General features: G+C 54.6%; 5 protein-coding genes across 5 annotated transcripts; 2 read left to right on the forward strand and 3 right to left on the reverse strand.

The window, feature by feature from the left end:
- Positions 1 to 781: 781 nt before the first annotated feature.
- J4E93_004666 (uncharacterized protein) lies at positions 782 to 2,620 on the reverse strand (the record flags this gene model as incomplete). Its single annotated transcript, XM_049342593.1, has 2 exons — positions 782 to 1,594; positions 1,643 to 2,620. 2 exons carry the CDS (start codon positions 2,618 to 2,620, stop codon positions 782 to 784), a joined length of 1,791 nt encoding a protein of 596 aa, XP_049200745.1.
- An 849-nt stretch (positions 2,621 to 3,469) lies between these two features.
- J4E93_004667 (uncharacterized protein) lies at positions 3,470 to 4,633 on the reverse strand (the record flags this gene model as incomplete). The annotated part of the gene is made up of 1 exon (XM_049342594.1): positions 3,470 to 4,633. One exon carries the CDS (start codon positions 4,631 to 4,633, stop codon positions 3,470 to 3,472), a length of 1,164 nt encoding a protein of 387 aa, XP_049200746.1.
- A 620-nt stretch (positions 4,634 to 5,253) lies between these two features.
- J4E93_004668 (uncharacterized protein) lies at positions 5,254 to 6,903 on the forward strand (the record flags this gene model as incomplete). Its single annotated transcript, XM_049342595.1, has 2 exons — positions 5,254 to 5,304; positions 5,407 to 6,903. 2 exons carry the CDS (start codon positions 5,254 to 5,256, stop codon positions 6,901 to 6,903), a joined length of 1,548 nt encoding a protein of 515 aa, XP_049200747.1.
- Positions 6,904 to 10,062: 3,159 nt separating this feature from the next.
- On the forward strand, positions 10,063 to 12,072 carry J4E93_004669 (uncharacterized protein; the record flags this gene model as incomplete). The annotated part of the gene is made up of 2 exons (XM_049342596.1): positions 10,063 to 10,832; positions 10,932 to 12,072. 2 exons carry the CDS (start codon positions 10,063 to 10,065, stop codon positions 12,070 to 12,072), a joined length of 1,911 nt encoding a protein of 636 aa, XP_049200748.1.
- A 2,652-nt stretch (positions 12,073 to 14,724) lies between these two features.
- Positions 14,725 to 17,258, reverse strand: J4E93_004670 (uncharacterized protein; the record flags this gene model as incomplete). Its single annotated transcript, XM_049342597.1, has 6 exons — positions 14,725 to 14,755; positions 15,731 to 15,795; positions 16,061 to 16,367; positions 16,463 to 16,556; positions 16,609 to 16,648; positions 16,698 to 17,258. 6 exons carry the CDS (start codon positions 17,256 to 17,258, stop codon positions 14,725 to 14,727), a joined length of 1,098 nt encoding a protein of 365 aa, XP_049200749.1.
- Positions 17,259 to 18,045: the final 787 nt, after the last annotated feature.

The raw sequence follows: 18,045 nt of genomic DNA on the forward strand, positions 1-18,045 counted from the left end.
CGGGATATGGAGCATTCATATGGCGTTTTCTTTGGGCTAGGGTGCTCTATATCGGATATTCCCAATGTCAACTATTGCTCATACCGACATGTGTTCAAGGGATGAATCATCTCTAATTGCTGTCATAAATGAACATGTACTTTTTAGTTTCATGATGTACAACAGCAATATTGTTGGCAAGAAAAGCCGCTTGAAACAATCGAACTCGTGTCACCGAAGCACGATCCTGAGATCCTCGTGAGGGCAAAGTCACCAGACGCGAACATGCAAACCATCTCAGCCCGCCCAACGTCTGCTGTCTTGTTCTTGCACTACACATGAACCATCACACGATATCATAAGCAGCAGCAGCATCAAGTCATTCAATAAACGATTAAAAGAATCGATTTCCCCAATTCTCCAACACGGGTATATACAACGAACCAAGGAAACCGTATGCGACTAGAGTGAGACCGCCATTCATGAGTTCATCCAACGAAAAGAGACAATGCGCCTTTTCCAAACAAATAGAACACCCTGGCAAGGAAGGCGACGCTTCAACGCTCAAAAAGCGGCGATACCGCGCGAACAGAAGTGGGTACCAAGAATGTAGCTGCTGACAGCAGCAAGAACAAACAACCCAAGATGGAGATAAGCAAAGAAACCCCAGCGCCGAGTCGTCATGATGATGATGATGATGGGAAAAGAGACAAAGAAAACAAGGCGTGTATGTACATGCCGATGCCCGCAAACGAAGCACCAAGAATAGACAAGAGTACAACAAAGAGAAGAAAGACAAAGCTCAATCGCTTTCCAGCAACTGTCTAATCTTCTCGTAGAAACTCGCTGGATACTGACGAATCTCATCGTCGGTAGGCGGGCTCTTATTCGGATCTCTAAACCGATCTGCGACCCGTTGGATGATTTGGCCGAGCAGTTCCTGTGGTATTCTCAGGTCTTCTCCGCCGTCGGGGTAGAGGAAAGGGTCTCGCTCGTCGAGGAGTTGGGCTACGTTTGGTCGGCGCGAGGCATCGCGTTGCAGGCAGCGACGGAGCGTGGCTTTGAGGCCGGGAGGGACGCGGACATCGCCGACGCCGAGGTCGGGGATTTCGATCTTGTAGTCGCGGTTTACAATGGCGAGGACGCGCGCCATTTGGTTGGTGATGTGTGCGAAGGGAGGGCGGCCGTAGACCATCTGGTAGAGGATGCAGCCTAGACTCCAGACGTCGGAGGGTTTGCCGAGGGCCATGTCTTTGGAGCCGTTGCCGTTGGAGAGTAGGCCTCGGGCACCGCCGGCTGAGTCTTCCAGCGACTCTGGAGACATGTAGTTTGGGGTACCAATGTGCGAGTCGCGGTGCACGTTTACGGTGTGGTCGACTTCGATGGCGTTGGCAATGCCGAAGTCGATGAGCTTTAAGCGACCTGAGGTGAGGAGAAAGTTCGCGGGTTTTAGGTCAGAGTGGACAATGTCGTGGTCGTGTACTGCGCCGACGCATTCGAGCATTTCCTTCCAGTAGTAGCGTGTGAAGCTTAGGTCTAGTTTGCCGTCTCCGTCGGCGGGATCGAGCTTCATTCGTATTATACGGGCGAGGTCAGATTCTCCGAGTTCCATGAGCTGGTGCATGTTAGCATAGAACTTTGCCTTGTTTCATAATACACGTACCACACTCAGCACTTGACGTTGCTCATCGACCTCCCAATCGTATAGTCGCACAACGCGGTCAACGTTCTTCAGCTTCTGCAGGAGGTCGATCTCGCCCTTGAAGCCCCGTACAGTGGCCTCGTCTGCATCCTCAAGCTTGACTCTCTTCAGCGCCAAAAGCTTGAAATTCTCTGCCATGACGCGGTATACGGCCGAACTGCCTCCTCTTCCTATCCTGTCCATTTGCGAATAATGCTTTCCATTGACTGATAGTGTGCTCCTCTTCTTTCTTTCTCTTGTCTTTGTTGTGGCTGCTCCGGCAGCAGTAGTCGCCGTCTCCAACACTGACATCTTCGGCGGTGGCGGAGGTGCTGGTCGTCGTGGAGTGTTCGCGCTCAGCGCCTGGAGCGGCATCTGCTTTTCTTGTTGCTGCGAAGATCGTTGTATCGGTGACTGGTGCTCCGGCTGTGGTTGCATATGGCGATCCTCTGCAACCTTCATGACGGAACCGGTAACTTTCAGGACGGAATCGGGGACATTCTCAGGCTGCGACTTGACCGCGGAGATGGGCATGTTCTCCTGGTCTTGAGAGGGATGATGTTCCTCCTCGCTTTGAGGCGTCCTTCGAAACCGTCTCATCGGCGCACCTCGTAGTGGCACTCGCTTTATTCGCAGACTTGGTGCAGGTGTGACGGTATCCTGCACTGGCGTGTTGGAGCCAGAGGCATTGCGCGATATCTTCAGCTTAGGTTTCCGCTTCTCAGGCGAGTCGACGTCACTGCCTTGCGCAAGAAGTGCCGTCGTCAAAGCGCTGAGCTTCATGGGTTGTGGTATCTCGTCATCGGAGCTGTCGCCAATGTTGATGTTCTGCATCATAGGCGCGTCCGCTGAGAAGCCCTGCGACTGCCCCAGTACGGATAGCGGAGAGTCTCTCCTGGGTCGTATTGAGGAATGCGCACGCATGCGCCCATAGGAGGGCGTGGGAGAAAGTGTAGCCATTCGATTGTCGCGTCGAGATTCGGCAAGCGCGTTGCTTTCTATGTGCTCGTCGGGTTACGTGGATAGCGATTGTTAGCTAAGGGTTAGTTGCGCATTCATCCGGAAGGTGGGCGGGCGATTTCGTGGTAAAGATGGGGTGAAGTTGGCGTTCATGGATACTTAGGTAGCGCGCGAATCCTGAGACTCGCGTGGCCGCGTTGCTGAGGTAACTGCGATAAACAAACAGCCGAGGCACCATGCTGCAAAATGCCCCACACGTTTGACGTCAAAGCTGCTTCGCTATGCAAGACTAGGCCTGCCTGTGCATTCTGTCTGTCTTGACGTTTAGACGTTGCAGCACAACTAGTGCTTTGACGTATGACCCTGCTGTCATCAGAAAGACATGGTAGCATCAGTACCTAGCTTGTCCATAGGTGATTAACGTAGTGACCAAGACTGTTTCTTAGATGCCGATAGTCTACGTTATCTACAGTGGATGCATGCATTATCATATGAAAGTTGGGCTGACTGCCTCATCTTGAGGGCCATGTCGTACGAAATATACAAACTCGAGATTTACTTTGACACAGAACCACAACAAATGTATACCGTGATCTAAACACACCCAGCTTCAGATCCACTCTCTGTATTTATACAAGAGGTGTATCGTAAGGCCTAATGAATTGAACGATCTTTTGATGTCGCTATCTAGTCTTAAAACATTCGTAACCACCACTGAATTTCATACGCTAAGACGATTGCCAACCCATAGTGGCATGCGCAGACACGCCTCCGATTCCGTGCCTGAGTCCTCTCCAAAACGCCATCGCCTACCCATGCAGCCAAACAACAGAGATCTAATGCATATAATCATAGCTTTGCGCGCTGCGGTGCATCCTCAAGCACGACAGCTACCACGGCAGCAATGTCGTCCGGTTTGCCACCATGCCAATTCTCCCCAGGGTAGTATCGTTGTACTTCTTTGGCGAAGGGGCCATCCCGACGAGTGTTAAGCCCCGTCACCTTTGCCTCCTTCGCGATCGCAACAGCCACCTTGGCTTGGAGGGAGGAGCTATCAGCTTTACGAGCTGAGTCGGCCTGTACCAGCTTCGCTAGATCCTGTCCAACCTCAATGGTGCCATCTTTCTCGACCCAAGCACCCAGGTCGACCATGTGACGACTGACAATACCGAGCGCATCCTGTGGGCTCAGGTTGTCCCACACACCATCGGTTGCAAAGAGGAGAACGTCGCCATGGCGTACTTTGTGGTGCGTTATACTCGACTCTTTTGGTAAATCCGAGAGTGTGGATGGGCCTCCGAATACAGCCATTTGCACGAGCATGCGTTGGGGAGTTTTGGAAAGCTGATACGGGGTATTGAAGGCGTGCGTCTGGGGCTGCGTGAAATGTCGTACTGCATTAAGACCCAGATGCATGAATCCTGAATCTCCCAGGTTGGCTACCTCGACGTTGCCGTCAGGTTCTGCAACAGCCAGACATGCAGTGCTACCACCGCCCTCAATGGTGTCATCGTCCGTGACCTCGTCGTACGCGATTTGGAGCAGGTCTTTCGGGTGTAATGCTGTCGTGTTGAATCCGTGCGGCCATGAGCGCGCGGCGCAAGCCATATACTCGCACAATCCATGAGAGAAGTCGGCGGGGTCCAATCCAGACTCGACCCATCCTCCTACTCCATCTGCAACACCAAATGTTGTGGTATTTGTGTTTCCCACCTGGCTGAAAAAGAAAGCATCCTGGCCACTTTTCGCTCGTTTCCGCTTGTCTATGGCCTCCTTGCATTCGCGCAGGTCTTCAACCTTGCTACTGCTGGGGTCATGCAGCGGTCGTGTAAACAGATTCTGCTCCGCATTGAAGCGATCCTGCTTGGCTGAGTAGGATGCCGCAACGTGGTATGTATATTGCGGCGTACTCCGCCAGTTGTGTGAAGTCGAGTGAAAGGATCGTAAGCCGACAGTGGCCAGAGATGTATCTCTGTTCAGCGGGCAGGTTGGTTGTGCGAAATTTGAAGGCATGCGCTGGGAATGAAGGCCGGTTGTTCGACTGCACGAGGCAGGCGCTGCCAATGGAGATGCGGCGAGAGCAAACAGGAAGAGGCCACTAGATGAGGCGCGTCGCGACACAGGTGGAAGTCGCGCAAGGCCCGCAGCGCTGGTAATCGCAAATGACATGGCCACAGCCAGAGCCTGGAGATGGGAGTCAGTACGTGGGAATTGGCAGCAGAATCAGCGCCCGTTGGCGGTGCCGTACCTCTGCGACAAATTATGTTGAAGGAAAAGGGACTTCTGGGCTAAGAAATCACATTGGCCGTCGTCATTGCCGATCGGCTAGTTCGTGGAGTACTTACAATTATCTGAAGCATGCTTGTTGGGTAGATATAGCAAGAAATACCCCAATAGCAAACTGGGGATAACAGAAAGGCATTGTTTTACTGAGATCTGGTCTCTACCTGCAGAGCATATTCGTCTAGACCAAACACTGCAGGTGATTCAAGCTTCGTCTCAAACGCGGAGTATGACATAACCGGCGCTAGCTCAGCCCTATCGCCTAAACCCGTGGTCTGGCTCGGAACTTCTTTTCGAGATACTCCCCCCGAGCACCAACACCCTTCCCCGCCGCGGGACCCGTAGTCACGATGAGCATGCACCCGGCGCGACAAGCCTATGTTGAAGAGGAGAATGGCCCGGTACGTACCCCGAGTTGCAGCGATAGACTGGCGCAGAAGCATCACGCGCTTCGGAGCTTAGTCGCAACTTCTGTTCGCATAAAAGCTGACCCCAGCCTCCAGGCTGACCCGATGGAGGGCATCGACCTTTCCAGTGTCCCACTCGACCGTAACCATGCTATGCCCGGTGGAGGAAACGCGTCGGCCCATTCCCTTATGGAGGACTTCGACCGCAAACGACGAGCAGCGCAGTTAATCGTACCGACCGCCGACCGCGATGTCAAAGCAAAGCTGCGATCGCGAGGTGAGCCCATCACCCTATTCGGCGAGGGGCCCTCTGAGCGACGCGACCGACTCCGAGCTTTGCTTGCAGAGGCAGCAGAAGCACTAGGCGAAGATGCGGCAGACGTGGACATGCAAGATGCGGAGGAAGCCCCAGGTGATGAGCAGGAAGAGTTCTATACCCAAGGCACGCAGGCGCTACTGGACGCGCGACGAAACATGGCCAAATACTCTTTACCCCGCGCAAAGGAGCGGGTCGCGTTCCAGCGTCGCGAAGCTACCATTCCCCTCAAAACCCACGTCGAGTTCCGGAACAAGATCAAAGACCGTCTCAAGGGGTTCGAGCTGTACGGGTCGCAAACTGCAGATCGTCCAGTGAGCATTGTGCGCGTCTCGCCCAACGGCAAGTATGTCGCATACGGTACCTGGGGTGGAAAGGTCGCGTTGTTGGAAATTCCCAGCTTGGAGCAGAAGAAGGCATATCGTGGTGGACACACGGAGCGTGCTACTGGCATAGACTGGATGCCAGGCGCGACATTACAAGGTAGTAACGTCTCAAGCTCAAGCGTAAACTTTGCATCTGGCGGAGCAGGGGGCAAGATTCAGCTTTGGTCGCTAGATGACGACAAGCCCCTGCGCACCCTCGAAGGCCATACCGACCGCGTCTGCAGAGTAGCATTCCATCCGTCGGGACAATACCTGGCTTCCGCTTCCGACGACACGACATGGCGACTCTGGGACGTCAACACCGGTCAAGAGCTTCTCATGCAAGAGGGTCATTCAAAGGAAGTCTATACCGTGAGCTTCAGCGGTGATGGGTCATTGGTTGCAAGTGCTGGTCTTGACAGCATCGGCCGCGTGTGGGATGTGCGTACAGGTCGTGTCATCTACATGTTGGAGAGCCACATCAAGCCCATCTACGGTCTCGACTGGTCAACGGACGGCCATCGCCTTCTGTCCGGTTCAGGTGACGGTTTCATGAAGTGCTGGGACGTTCGAGCGATGAGAGAAACAAACTCAATTGCAGCCAACACAGGAGGTGTCACAGACCTTCGATGGTTTAAGGGTACAGATGGGCCAGCCAGCGAAGTGCCGCTACAGGAGAATAGTGAAGGAGAAGTCATACCAAAGAAAGCCTCTACGTTTGTCATCTCGTCAGGCTTTGACAAGAACGTTCAGATCTTCTCGGCAGATGACTGGGCACACTGCAAGACACTTCAAGGTCACTCAGGTCCTGTTTTCAGTACCGACGTGACGAGTGACGCGTCTTGGATCGTCAGTGGAGGCAAAGATCGCACTGTCAAGTTGTGGGCCAGGGACGACAACGGAGGAATATGAGAACAGAGCTGCTTACACAACGCTATGACTCATCACGTCAGACGGCAACAGCCACGAACACGCGACAAAAGCAAGGGAAGCGGAGGCCATGCGTTTGAAAGGAGACACAAAGGTTAGTGCTTTCCCTATCTACACTACAACGGGAATGTTGAACACAGAATGTCCATAGCTTTGAACCGAGATACCCAGTACTCCCGAGCGCGTGGAGTTACGAATTCACAGTACGTTGCGCAACTAAGAGTGTGCAACGTCATTCTTCAACTCAGCCTCCTTCACATGTTTGCTCGCTGCTTTTCTTCGATTCCGAAACTCACCGCTGCTTGCCCGGTTCCGCGCTCCATTGGATCAACATGTCAACCACAAAATCCGGCTCGCGCGGTCGTGATGTGCCCATCATCGCGAGATAACGGAAGACCGCTCGGCATCCATCGCACAGGAAGAGGCATGTGGTTACCCTTCCGCCTGTAGCATCGCGTCACTTTCTCTATGGAAGACTCTACCCATATTTCCAAAACACACCACGTCCGTTTCAGCAAGCAAATCTATCTCTTCACCGCAATGATCCGAACATCCAAGAATCTTTCTTCTTCACCGCAAATTGATCGACATCGGAGCAAGACGTGCGATAGACTGTTCTTGGATATCGGCCGCCAGTCTAGCTTAATAATGGACGACCGACGGGAAGCGTAACCGGGCCCGCGAAGTGTTTCAGGTCCACTACGATGGAGTAAAGGTACAATGGCCTCGACTTCTAGCTTTTCCACCGTCTTCCACGCCCTTGCCGTCCTCGGCCGGTACTCTAAGCTTCTGGTGATATGCATGCCCCACGCCAAAGCCGGCTGCGGAGAAAGAAGACGAGTGACTCATTGTTTCAGAACAAAACTCGGTGCATGCTGCCAAGATGTCAACGATCGTGGACATTCCCTACGACAGGAATAACTATGACGGCGAGGTTCTAGTGATCATGGTCCATGCGCGGATGCGGAGAGTGGGTCTTTCACCGCTACAGCCTCACCTTTTTGAAAGACACGATTAGTCGACGTGAATGATGGGGGCCATTATGTTATGCGCCCCAGAGATTGGGCTTCAACGTGTTTCTGATGCTGTCTGTTTGATCCTCTTGCATCAGCGTCTGTAGCGGATTCCGGTCAACTGGAAGCCCTCGTCTCAGGGTAGACAGGTCGGAAGCACCCGAATGCAATAAGTGGAGCATTACATTCGGTTTAGTATGCAGTCCCTGGCCCCGAGTAACGCGAGCCACAGTACGCGCCATGATAGAGAGGATCAACAGCCACGGCCGATCCAGATGCAGCGCGAGCAGCGTTTACGCGTCGGCGAGTTGACCTAGCTTGTCAACAAGAAGAATGACGCGTTGCCATTTCCGACAGACGGCGCGTTGATTTGGTGTAACGCGATCTGGAGAGTTTGGCTTGGGGATGGATGTCTTAGCAGCCGCAGTACGCGTTGCACGGCACGGGCAGGGTGCACAAACCGCCATAGCAAGGCTCTATTACGGCGCGCAGATTGTAATTGGGGTGGAGATGAAGATTTCGCAGCGTCCTACTTTTCCTACTACGGGCATCATGCGAGACTTGAGACAAACCGTCCGATGATGCTCGGCGGAAGAATAATAAGCGGCAACAAGCAAGCATGATAAGGATTTGCGAAAAGTGACCAATGATCGGCGGGGAAAATCTGGAGAGTTTCCAGACCCTCGGTAAAAGAGACAGTCGGATCTCGAGGGTGGCACAGGACGGCAGGCTGTGGCTGCGGTGTTTGCCTCTTGAAGGGCACGCAGAAGAGTCCAGCCAGACGGAGCGGCGGCCGCCTGGTACCTTGCACGAAGCAACTGCCCACGATAATAACGAGAGCGGCCACGGAAGTACAGGAACGGTAGTGGAAAAGCCAAAATAGACAGGGAAGGGTGGTGCGGGCAGGGAGCGGTGAGATGACTCGCGGACGCCAGAGGGCGCCGGAACTTGGACAGATGACACCATGATGAAGAGCACCGAGGCGGCCAAGAGGGCTCACCCTGCGCAGCAAGGGAAATGAGATCAGAGTCGGCTGACGGCCAACTGCCGTCTGCGAGTGGCTGTGGTCAGTGTGGTGAGGGACGGGGTGTCGTTGCGTGAGGGCGGCCGGGGCTTAGGCGGGCCGCGTCGTGCTCAGCAGACAGTAGTCATGATGGCGATTACGCTGTAAGCCCGCGATGCGCCGCTACCAGGACGAAACAACAATTCCCACAGTTGCGGGAGGGTATTTTTTTGACAAGCGCGCATCGCATCTTGACTGTTTCGAGCAGAGTTTTCACGGCGGGCAGCCGAGGAGGGTATAGGCGCATCGCGATGGGGGCAGTCCGGTGGAATATGGCAGTACATGGGCCGGCCCGCGCAGGCTAGCCAGTCATGCTGCGTATCGATACAGGCAGAGCAGCGGTGCAGCAGCGCAGAGCACAGGCAGGGCGGCACGGGAGCAGCAGCCGAAGCTGTGGCATGGCAGCTGTCGTACCAAGCGCCATGTCTGGTAGACGGCGGCAGTGACAGAAGGCCATGTCCCAGATGCGTGACAGCGGGCGCGCGACAAACGGCAAAGCATCACTTACGCAGACGGCTCGTCCAGCGACGTGCAGCGCCGGCCCCAGGGCAAACACTGGGTAATCGGTGCGGAGGGTGAATGGGCCCATGGCGGGCGTGACAGGACAACCCCAGCCAGTCGCTGCTGGGAAGAGTGCTGGAATGATGCATCAATACCCGACGCTATTGGGGCGTCCTATCGCAGGGCCTTGCACGGTTTCGTGCCCAGATGCATCCCACGGAAGCGTGACCCCGGTCGTCGCGCTCAAGCAGGCTTGCGCTTCCTGCACACCCCGCCCGAAGCCTACCATGCTTTAAGCCCCCTCTCCCACCTTCACCTGCCACCACCCAGACCCTCACTGAGCCGCTACCTGCCCATCGCTCGCTATCAGACGCGCATCGCCTCTGCTGCCCGTCTTCCTGCCCCATATACCCGCACGCCGTTGAAGTTGAGTACAATCGCTGGGGACATCCTGCGATCACCTTTACCGAAAAGAGCAATCCACACCGCCAGTCCCGCGCCCACACCGGTACTTTGATACATAGGCCCGCCATGGACCATCAATACTCCAACAACGCACATCACATGGATTTTCACAGGCCGAATTCCACACTGAACAACCTCGACAGGAAACCTTCCGCCTTTTCCTTTGACGACAACGCCACCCTCGACTCCGCCATCCTGGACACGCCCGTCCTCATGTCGCCCACCACCAGCACCCAGGGCATCTTCTCGCCCGACACCTCCATCTGGGAGGACTTCTCCGCCGGCCAGTTTGTCGACCGCACCGCCACCAGCTCCGTCGTCAACACCAACGGCAACAACCCCTTCTTCACCGAGCAAAGTAACAACCCCTTCGCCCGGTTACCACCCAACCAAGCTGCTACCTACGGACAGCAGTCATGGCCCGTGACCGACAACTCTGGTTCCAGGACGCCCACAGCCCCCAAGCCGCTGAACCCCTTCGGCCCCGGTGACTTTGGAGCGGCACCCTTCGTCGAGCAGCAGCAGATGCCCTTCCACGGACTCCCCGTGCACCAGAACGTCCGACCTAGTGCCGTCTTCCCCTCAGCCCCAGAGCAACCCATGTCGCCCCACACCCACTCCGACTGGATGGCCTTCAACCAGCAGGAGATGGACGCACGGCCCGGACCCAAGCGCATGAGGCCCAACACCCCTCCCCGCTCCTTCTCCCCTCGTCGTGACGGCGGCATCCGCAAGAAGAATGCCCGCTTCGACATTCCGGCCGAGCGCACCCTCGTCAACATCGACAACCTCATCCAGAGCTGCACCAACGAAGAGGACCTCAAGGAGCTCAAGCAGCAAAAACGACTCCTCCGCAACCGCCAGGCCGCGTACGTACTCCCATTTGGTTCTTGGTTCCACGCTCCACGTTTGGTCCAATCTACCTCTTGGTCTATCCTCTCCCTATTCATCAGCTAACATCATCATAGACTTGACTCCCGGCAACGAAAGAAGAAGCACACCGAGGAGCTCGAAGAGGAGAAGAAGCAGTGGATGGAGAAGATCTGCCAAATGCAAGATGACTTCGCCGCCATGCGCATCGAGTACGACTCCCTTGTCGCTGAGAAGGAGAAGTGGCACCATGAGTCCATGGAGATGCACCACATGATCAACCAGCTGCAGTTCGACAAGGAGGAGCTTGTGCGCAACCACACTCTCGAGACCGGCGAGCTCCGCAAGAAGGTCTCGGTCCTCACCGAGCGCCTTGAGGCTGCCAGCAGCACCGGCATGGCTGCCGCACCCAGCAGCACCTTCACTGATTTCGCTTCTGAGATGGACAACCTCAACATGGGCAACAGCGACTGGGACAACTACATCTTCGTCAACGACTTCGCTTCCGAGGACCAGCCCACTCCTCAGCAGAACCAAGAGCTCTCCCTTGTGTCCCGCAAGGACGAGGACAAGCCCGTCGCTTCTGGCCTCCTGCTCATGCTCCTGCTGTGCGGTGCCTTTGTCGCAAGCAAGTCCGGTGGTGCCGCTCCTCCCATTCCTCGCATGCCCGACGAGGTTCGTGCCGCTTCCGCTACCGTTCTCGACAGCATCTTCAAGGATGCTGGTGTGTCGACCGCTATGAGCGAGCAAGGTCTCATTGCCAGCCACGTCACCGGTCTCGAGCCTACGCCTTCCGGCATGGCCTGGCCTAAGACTACCATGTCTGGCTCTGAGCTTGCTGGTATCTCTGGCTCGCACCTCGACCAATTGCACTCTCACCTCACTGGACCTACCAAGGAGCAAGAGCACGAGCAGCTGTTCTCCATCACTCCCGACCAGTACAACAGCATGACGTCTCTCGACTTCACTCGCTCGCGTTACAGCATGACCAGCGACGACCTCAGCGACCCGCTCTCGCCTGGCTCTCAGCCATCGCACCGTCGCAACCTTGCCGAGACCCTCGCCGCTATGCGTGAGCAAAGCAAGGGCGACTCTGCTGCTGAGATCTACACTCGCAGTCTGCTCTGGGACAAGATCGCCCCCGAGGTCGTCCACGAGTTCAAGCGCATCGTTGAGGAGTCTGCTGCCATGTCCCGACCCAGCACATCCGACGGCACCAAAGTCGAGACCATGGGCTAAATAGCCCCACCACGATCACTACCAACAAACTACCTCTCCTTTGTACTCCCCTAAGTTGCATTTGTCATTTATCAGCATAGCGCTTCACTTCTTAGCACCCCTTCTACAGGGGTGCCTATAGGGTCACAAGTTGCATCATGGTCCGGCTGGAACCTCGTTCTTCTGCGCGTTTCTCTTTTGAGCGCCTACGATGGGCATCGCCATTTTCCTTTCTACCACAGCTCTGGCGCTTGCCAGTCTTCTACAATATGGGACGGCAACGTCGAATTTTGGGTTTACCTCATCAGGTACCCTTCTTCGCTTGAGCATAACATGGCGGTTGTTTTCCTTCCACGTCGAGACCTGGTTCACGACTTCACCTATTTAGTTTTGTGTTTATTGTTTCCTTTGTACTTTGGTTTTCCCTTTAGCATCAGACTGGTTCAGCGAGCAGAGCGAGCACACATTCGCGGTTGGCTTCATCTTTTGTATTTACTGCAAAGCGTAGCGAGCGTTGAATATTTTCCCTTAACGTTACCACGAGATATGGAGAGGGATTGAAACGAAGGACATGGGACATGTATCCGACGACAAACGACGAGAGTTGTATATGATGGCACGAGAGCGAGACAGATTGGCAGCATTCTTATTTTCTGGTACTTGAGCGAGGAGGATGATTACAAGTTTTGTTTTATTGCTTCAAAGAGACGATGCTTTCCCCTTCTCCTTCCCCCTTCCTCCTCCTCTTACGACTAACATAAGTTTTATTACGACCTTTACGCTTCTCACGGCCACCTACTCACGCTACCACTTTTCGTAATACCCCCTTTCCGGACCTGTTGTCCGCGCATGTTTTGAGATACCAGCTTTTTCACGATTATTCCCTTTTCGCGTCACAGATGCGGCCGTTTCTGCGACCTTTGTCACAGGGCCTTGGTGGGCAGGGCTCGATTGGTTGGCATGGCACCACCGGGACAATGTCTTTGTACCTAAGTAGTCGCCCACTCTATTGGCGAGGAGAGAAGTGCGAACGAGTCAAGTAATGCTATCGGATGCCCTTCCATTCCAGCGCTTACATCGCTTCCTTGATTGTACACCCGACTTCACCCACTGGCCTGTGAAACCCGTCTTCCTCGCCACTGACTGCCATGTTCGAGACTCTTGCATCTGACAACGCCAGCCCGCCCACTTGGTCGCAGTGAATCATTCATTCACTGCCATTCCATGTCTCCACCGCTTCATGTGTGAAGTACCCCTTCTCCACTTACGGCTTTTCCGTCGAGGACCCACGCGGTTGACCGTCCGTCGCGTGCCTCGCATCGCGCGAAGCGTCCATGAAAGGATCTCCCTTCCATAGCAACCGGGAAAACGCGCCATCCGCGGTTTTTCTGACATGCTTCACAAGTCTACGCGCGGTGCATAATGCATGGCCTGAAGCACGTACCCTTTGACTGCACAGCCGTTCACCATGTCCAGTAATTCACTCTCTTTACTGTGGGTATGACGCTTCGCCAACGCAAGCCACCCAGCCGACTGCCTTCCTTCACGCGGAACAATAGCCCCAAAAAAACTGCACATCCCCCACTCAGCTCACAAGGTGAGACCTGGAAAGTAACGTCTGCGGACTGCGGATTTACCACAGGGTCCAGCATATCATGCAATATGCAAGTTATCGGGCCCTCAGTGGGGCTGAGCCACCTTTTTTCTCCCTCGTCCGATGGATGACGAATGTTGTCTTACGCCCCACCCTATGTTAAGTACCTTGATTGGTAACATGTCGAAAGGATCTGACTTGACTGTGCAGAAGCGTGCAGCTATGGTGAAACACGATGAATGGAGAAGCTAATGCAGCAGAGAATGGTATCATGGATGATGGATGATTCATATTCGGACCGCTTCTTTGTGAGGGGATCAGATGGGTCGCGGGAAGCCTGAGATGCGTGGTGTGAGTGGCTGAGCAAAGAGGGTCAGTTTCCCTGCAGTAGTCAACACGATATACGATACATGGACACTTGGGGAGGACGATCTATCGAAAGAGGACATCAGAAGGGCAAGCCCAAAGACCGATGTCTTGACCGTCACACACGATCCGATACGGGTAAACACACCATCGCCTAAAACGCAACATCCAGCAAGCTTCATCTGACAAACTAAACAGGAAACGGGCTGCTGTACTACGACATACGCCGTTGCTGTGCCACACCACATGCTCCCCACGTTCTGAAAGCGGAAACATAGCCTATCGCGTACCAGAGACATTGTCCGTGTACAGCCCTCCGGACCTTCGCTTCCCAGATCCAGATGACGGCCTTTCAGCAAGCCACTTACTCTGCTTGCATCCTCAGCAAACGATAGCGTGTGAACTAAGCAACAGTCATGGGGGGTAAAGGAAAAATTCGAGATAGTACGGCGACGATGATAGGCCAGCAATAGTGTGAATTATTGGAAATAACGTTATGCAAGACATACGGTGTGAGTTTCCGAGCAAAGGAAAAGCAAAAACAATAGCTTGTTTTTCCCTTTCCCCGCGCGGGAAAGGGACCAGGCTTCCGTCACTGTCCTCACACGACCACTTCCGGGTGTGTGCCCTCATGACTTCCAGGATAAGGCTTGTTGAAGTAGAGTCGGACCGGGACGGAAGGACCTGTCCGTAAGCGGGTTGCGGATCGCGCCTTATTTGGGGTTGTATTTGTCCTTCCAGATCCTGTAGAGAGAGATAAGTCAGCACGTTGTTCATCCCACCAATCAGTGAAAACATCCTCGGTATCCAGTCGGTGCAGACCAAGAAGGCAACGGGATGCCGAGACTACTGCGGGCTAAAGACCCAGATCCAGATCGTGATGAAGTTGTTGATGGGTCGTTGGTCGTCGTCCCGAGGCTGCCGTCATTGTCGCGATAGCCGTCATACAATATTCCGCTTCTCTTTCAGCACCACCATTGTCGCGCCATCAATGCAACTCAATCTCCAGCTTTGCTCAGACCATCCGTACATGCACCATCTGACTGTGCTCCACACACACCACAACGTTCGTGGTTCCGTCATAATTGGCTAAACCTCCCCATCGTTCCGCTTACTCTTCCGCTTCGGAACCGAGGCCACCAGCGACGCGCCACGTGTATCCCCGTAGACAAGCTTGTGTGTACTATGCACCCAGCGCAACGGGTCTGGAGGCATGCCACTATCCATTATTGGAACGGGAGAGCGAGGCTTGTGCCAAACGGGACATGTGCTACTGGTCAAGTTTTTCTTTGCGAATGCCATCATGTGTGCGTAGCGGGGAACTGGCAGTAAGTGTGACAGGTCGTGCTGCGGGTGAGGGCGAGGGCCGTCCAGCGTCCGCATCGACTAAGCGAGCAGGACTGTTCAAAACGGTGCATCGAGGGCCAATCGATTATGCTTGGCAGATGCGCGTTGAAACCGGTCGGCCGATGCGGACAGTAGCGCTGTGCGTTGGATTGTTGGATCCTGTCTGGTTGCTATGGTGGCTTGGTGTTGAGGATTGATTGAGGATGCAACACCGGCTGGAACGGGATCGCGCGGATGTAGGCCGTGATGGCTGCTCGTGGTGACCACCATGTGCTCCATCCACACGGCGTCAAGCTGGTCCTCGGTCCGGCATATTCTCGCTCTTCGTGCTCGATACAGAAGGGGATGAAGGAAAGAATCTATGGGGCTTACCATGTGTTGCCTAACGTCTTGTTCCCTTTGGACTCTGCGAGGCGCAGAAACTGAGCCGCTTTGAACTGGCGAGGCGCAGTTAGCATACCTGCCGCTTAATCCGAACACAACCAATGCTGCCCAAACAATGAGGCGGGATAACGAGGGGAAGTCGTGTCTCAGTGCATATTGGGCGTGATGGCTGAGGTCGAGGCTGTACAAGACCTCCGGGCTGACCGTTCGCGTCGCTATCGCATGAACCTCTAAACGAGTCGACATTGACCGGTGACGCAGACGTGCACTGCAGGACGGCCACAGTTGGGCTGAGGAGAGACGACACGGCTTGCTTACCTTATCCTTCTTCGTTCCAAACCCCTCGGTATAGCACCAGGCTACCTCGTTCATCGCATCTGTGTCACCTAGGTTCGCGGCGGTCTCGTAGTATTGCTTTGCGGCTGCGGGATCTTTCTTGATACCCCAGCCATTGCGGAAGCAGTTGGCGAGTTCGTACATGGCCAGCACGAGCTCCCCTTTGGCTGCACCGCCTTTCTTCATGCCGGCTCCGAGGGCGAGTTTCTCGACCTCAGCGCTGTTCGCCGCTGCCATGGACAGGTATTGGACAGCTTGTTCCTGGTCAGGCTCACATCCCCAGCCATGGCTATGTTCTAGTCAGTACTGCCTTGGGCAACATCCAGGGCAACATTCGGGTATGCTCTGGTGATATCAGGCTGCGATCAGTGAGGCTGAACCTACCGTAATGCGAGACCGTAGAGAACCTGCGCTAAAGCATTGTTCGCACCCGTTGGTTCTGCCAGTCTACCAAAGAGCGCTGTTGAGGCCTCAAGATCTGGCCATCCTGTCAGCTTCATCATGATAGCCCAACTCGTGTGACTACTCACTACTACTCTCATGCAGACGGATGGCCTCTTGGATCGTCTCCTATGCAAAGCTTAGACCAATTCTTGCCCTTCCCCAGAATTATGCATACCTCGTCCGCAGGCGCACCGACAGTCCCACTACGACTCCTTGCGCTCGTCGGTCGTCCATGTGACATTGGATTCGCAGACTCGTGGCTTGGTGTATTGGGCTGACTAGATCCGTATTGCGAATGTGTGACCAGCACCGTAGCCCTCGTCTCCCACTTGGCCTCTTCCTCCTCTGTTCGTGCGACGCCGTCTCCTCCCACTTCTGGCAGATTGTCCGGCACGTTTATTGAGCTGCTCGACCTGGTCCGTCCAAAATGCAACCGCTCCGCCAGTTTGTCATGCTTCTGCTCCCCACCAGCTGCTTGCGATCCCTGAGAGGAAGCGCTACTGCGACTTCTGAATCGGCCAAACTTGCCGCGCGACGTCGGCGACAGTAGAGGAGACTCGCGCGTGGGGTCGCCGGGGAAGCTGGGCGGCTCGATGGTCTCTTGCGTCGAGGTCGTGGTGCGGAAGAACTGGAACTCTGGGACATCAGGAGACAGCGTAGGGCCCGTGGGTGACGTGGGAGTCGCGCCCTCATCCCTAATCTTGTCCTTCTTCTTCAGCAAGTCTTTGAGCGCCATGGTGGTGCGCAAAGGAGCTGTCGCGTCGAGTTTCGCGTTGCCAGCGTAGGCAAGGGGTACGCGGCTCGAGACCTAACAATATCCAAGGGTAACTTCACGCAACGGAAAACGAGCGTCGTGCGGTGGGTATTATTCAATTCTGAGGGTGGTCCTATATCTCCGTAGATTCATCGCAAAGGTGAAAGCGCTCATGGTCCTGCCGGCGCGGGCTGTCGAATTGTAAGGCACGATTGACTGTAGGACGAGGGCCAAGCAGTAGCCGCAGCCCGTCTCAGCCTCCACTGCGCGCCTCATATGTCAGACGCAGCGCCACGAACCGCAGCAATCACAATTTTGTAACTATACTGCGGGACGAGACACACGTATGCGGTGAGACCATTGTCACGAATGCATACAAGATCTTCAAAGAAGAGAGTGCATTTTCTGTGAGGATGTCAAGCCTAAGAGCCCATCTCACACTAGGAATTATGGTACCTGACGCTACTGATGCCCGCGTCGAAGCATTACTTATTGCCGGTTGAATATGGCGACTAACTACGTATAGCAGTCTATGGCATCACACAGCAGACGGAAGAGGTTTATTTCAAGTTCTTGATTTTTTTTACATGTTTTTTCTTCTGTTCTCTTTCACGTACATGTCCTTCATGGGACGACTGTATCCATCAGCAAGCCAACAGCGACTTCGCGAGCCTCTGTGCAAAATCCGCCAAGCATACAACGTCGCATTGGGTCGTGTGATACCTTGCAGCAGGAACGAAAAATTTCGCTCGATTAGAAACAAGGAAAG

This window comes from Alternaria ventricosa (assembly GCF_023758065.1).
Source record: "Alternaria ventricosa strain BMP 2768 chromosome Unknown scaffold_6, whole genome shotgun sequence".
In the NCBI taxonomy this organism is placed as follows: domain Eukaryota; kingdom Fungi; phylum Ascomycota; class Dothideomycetes; order Pleosporales; family Pleosporaceae; genus Alternaria; species Alternaria ventricosa.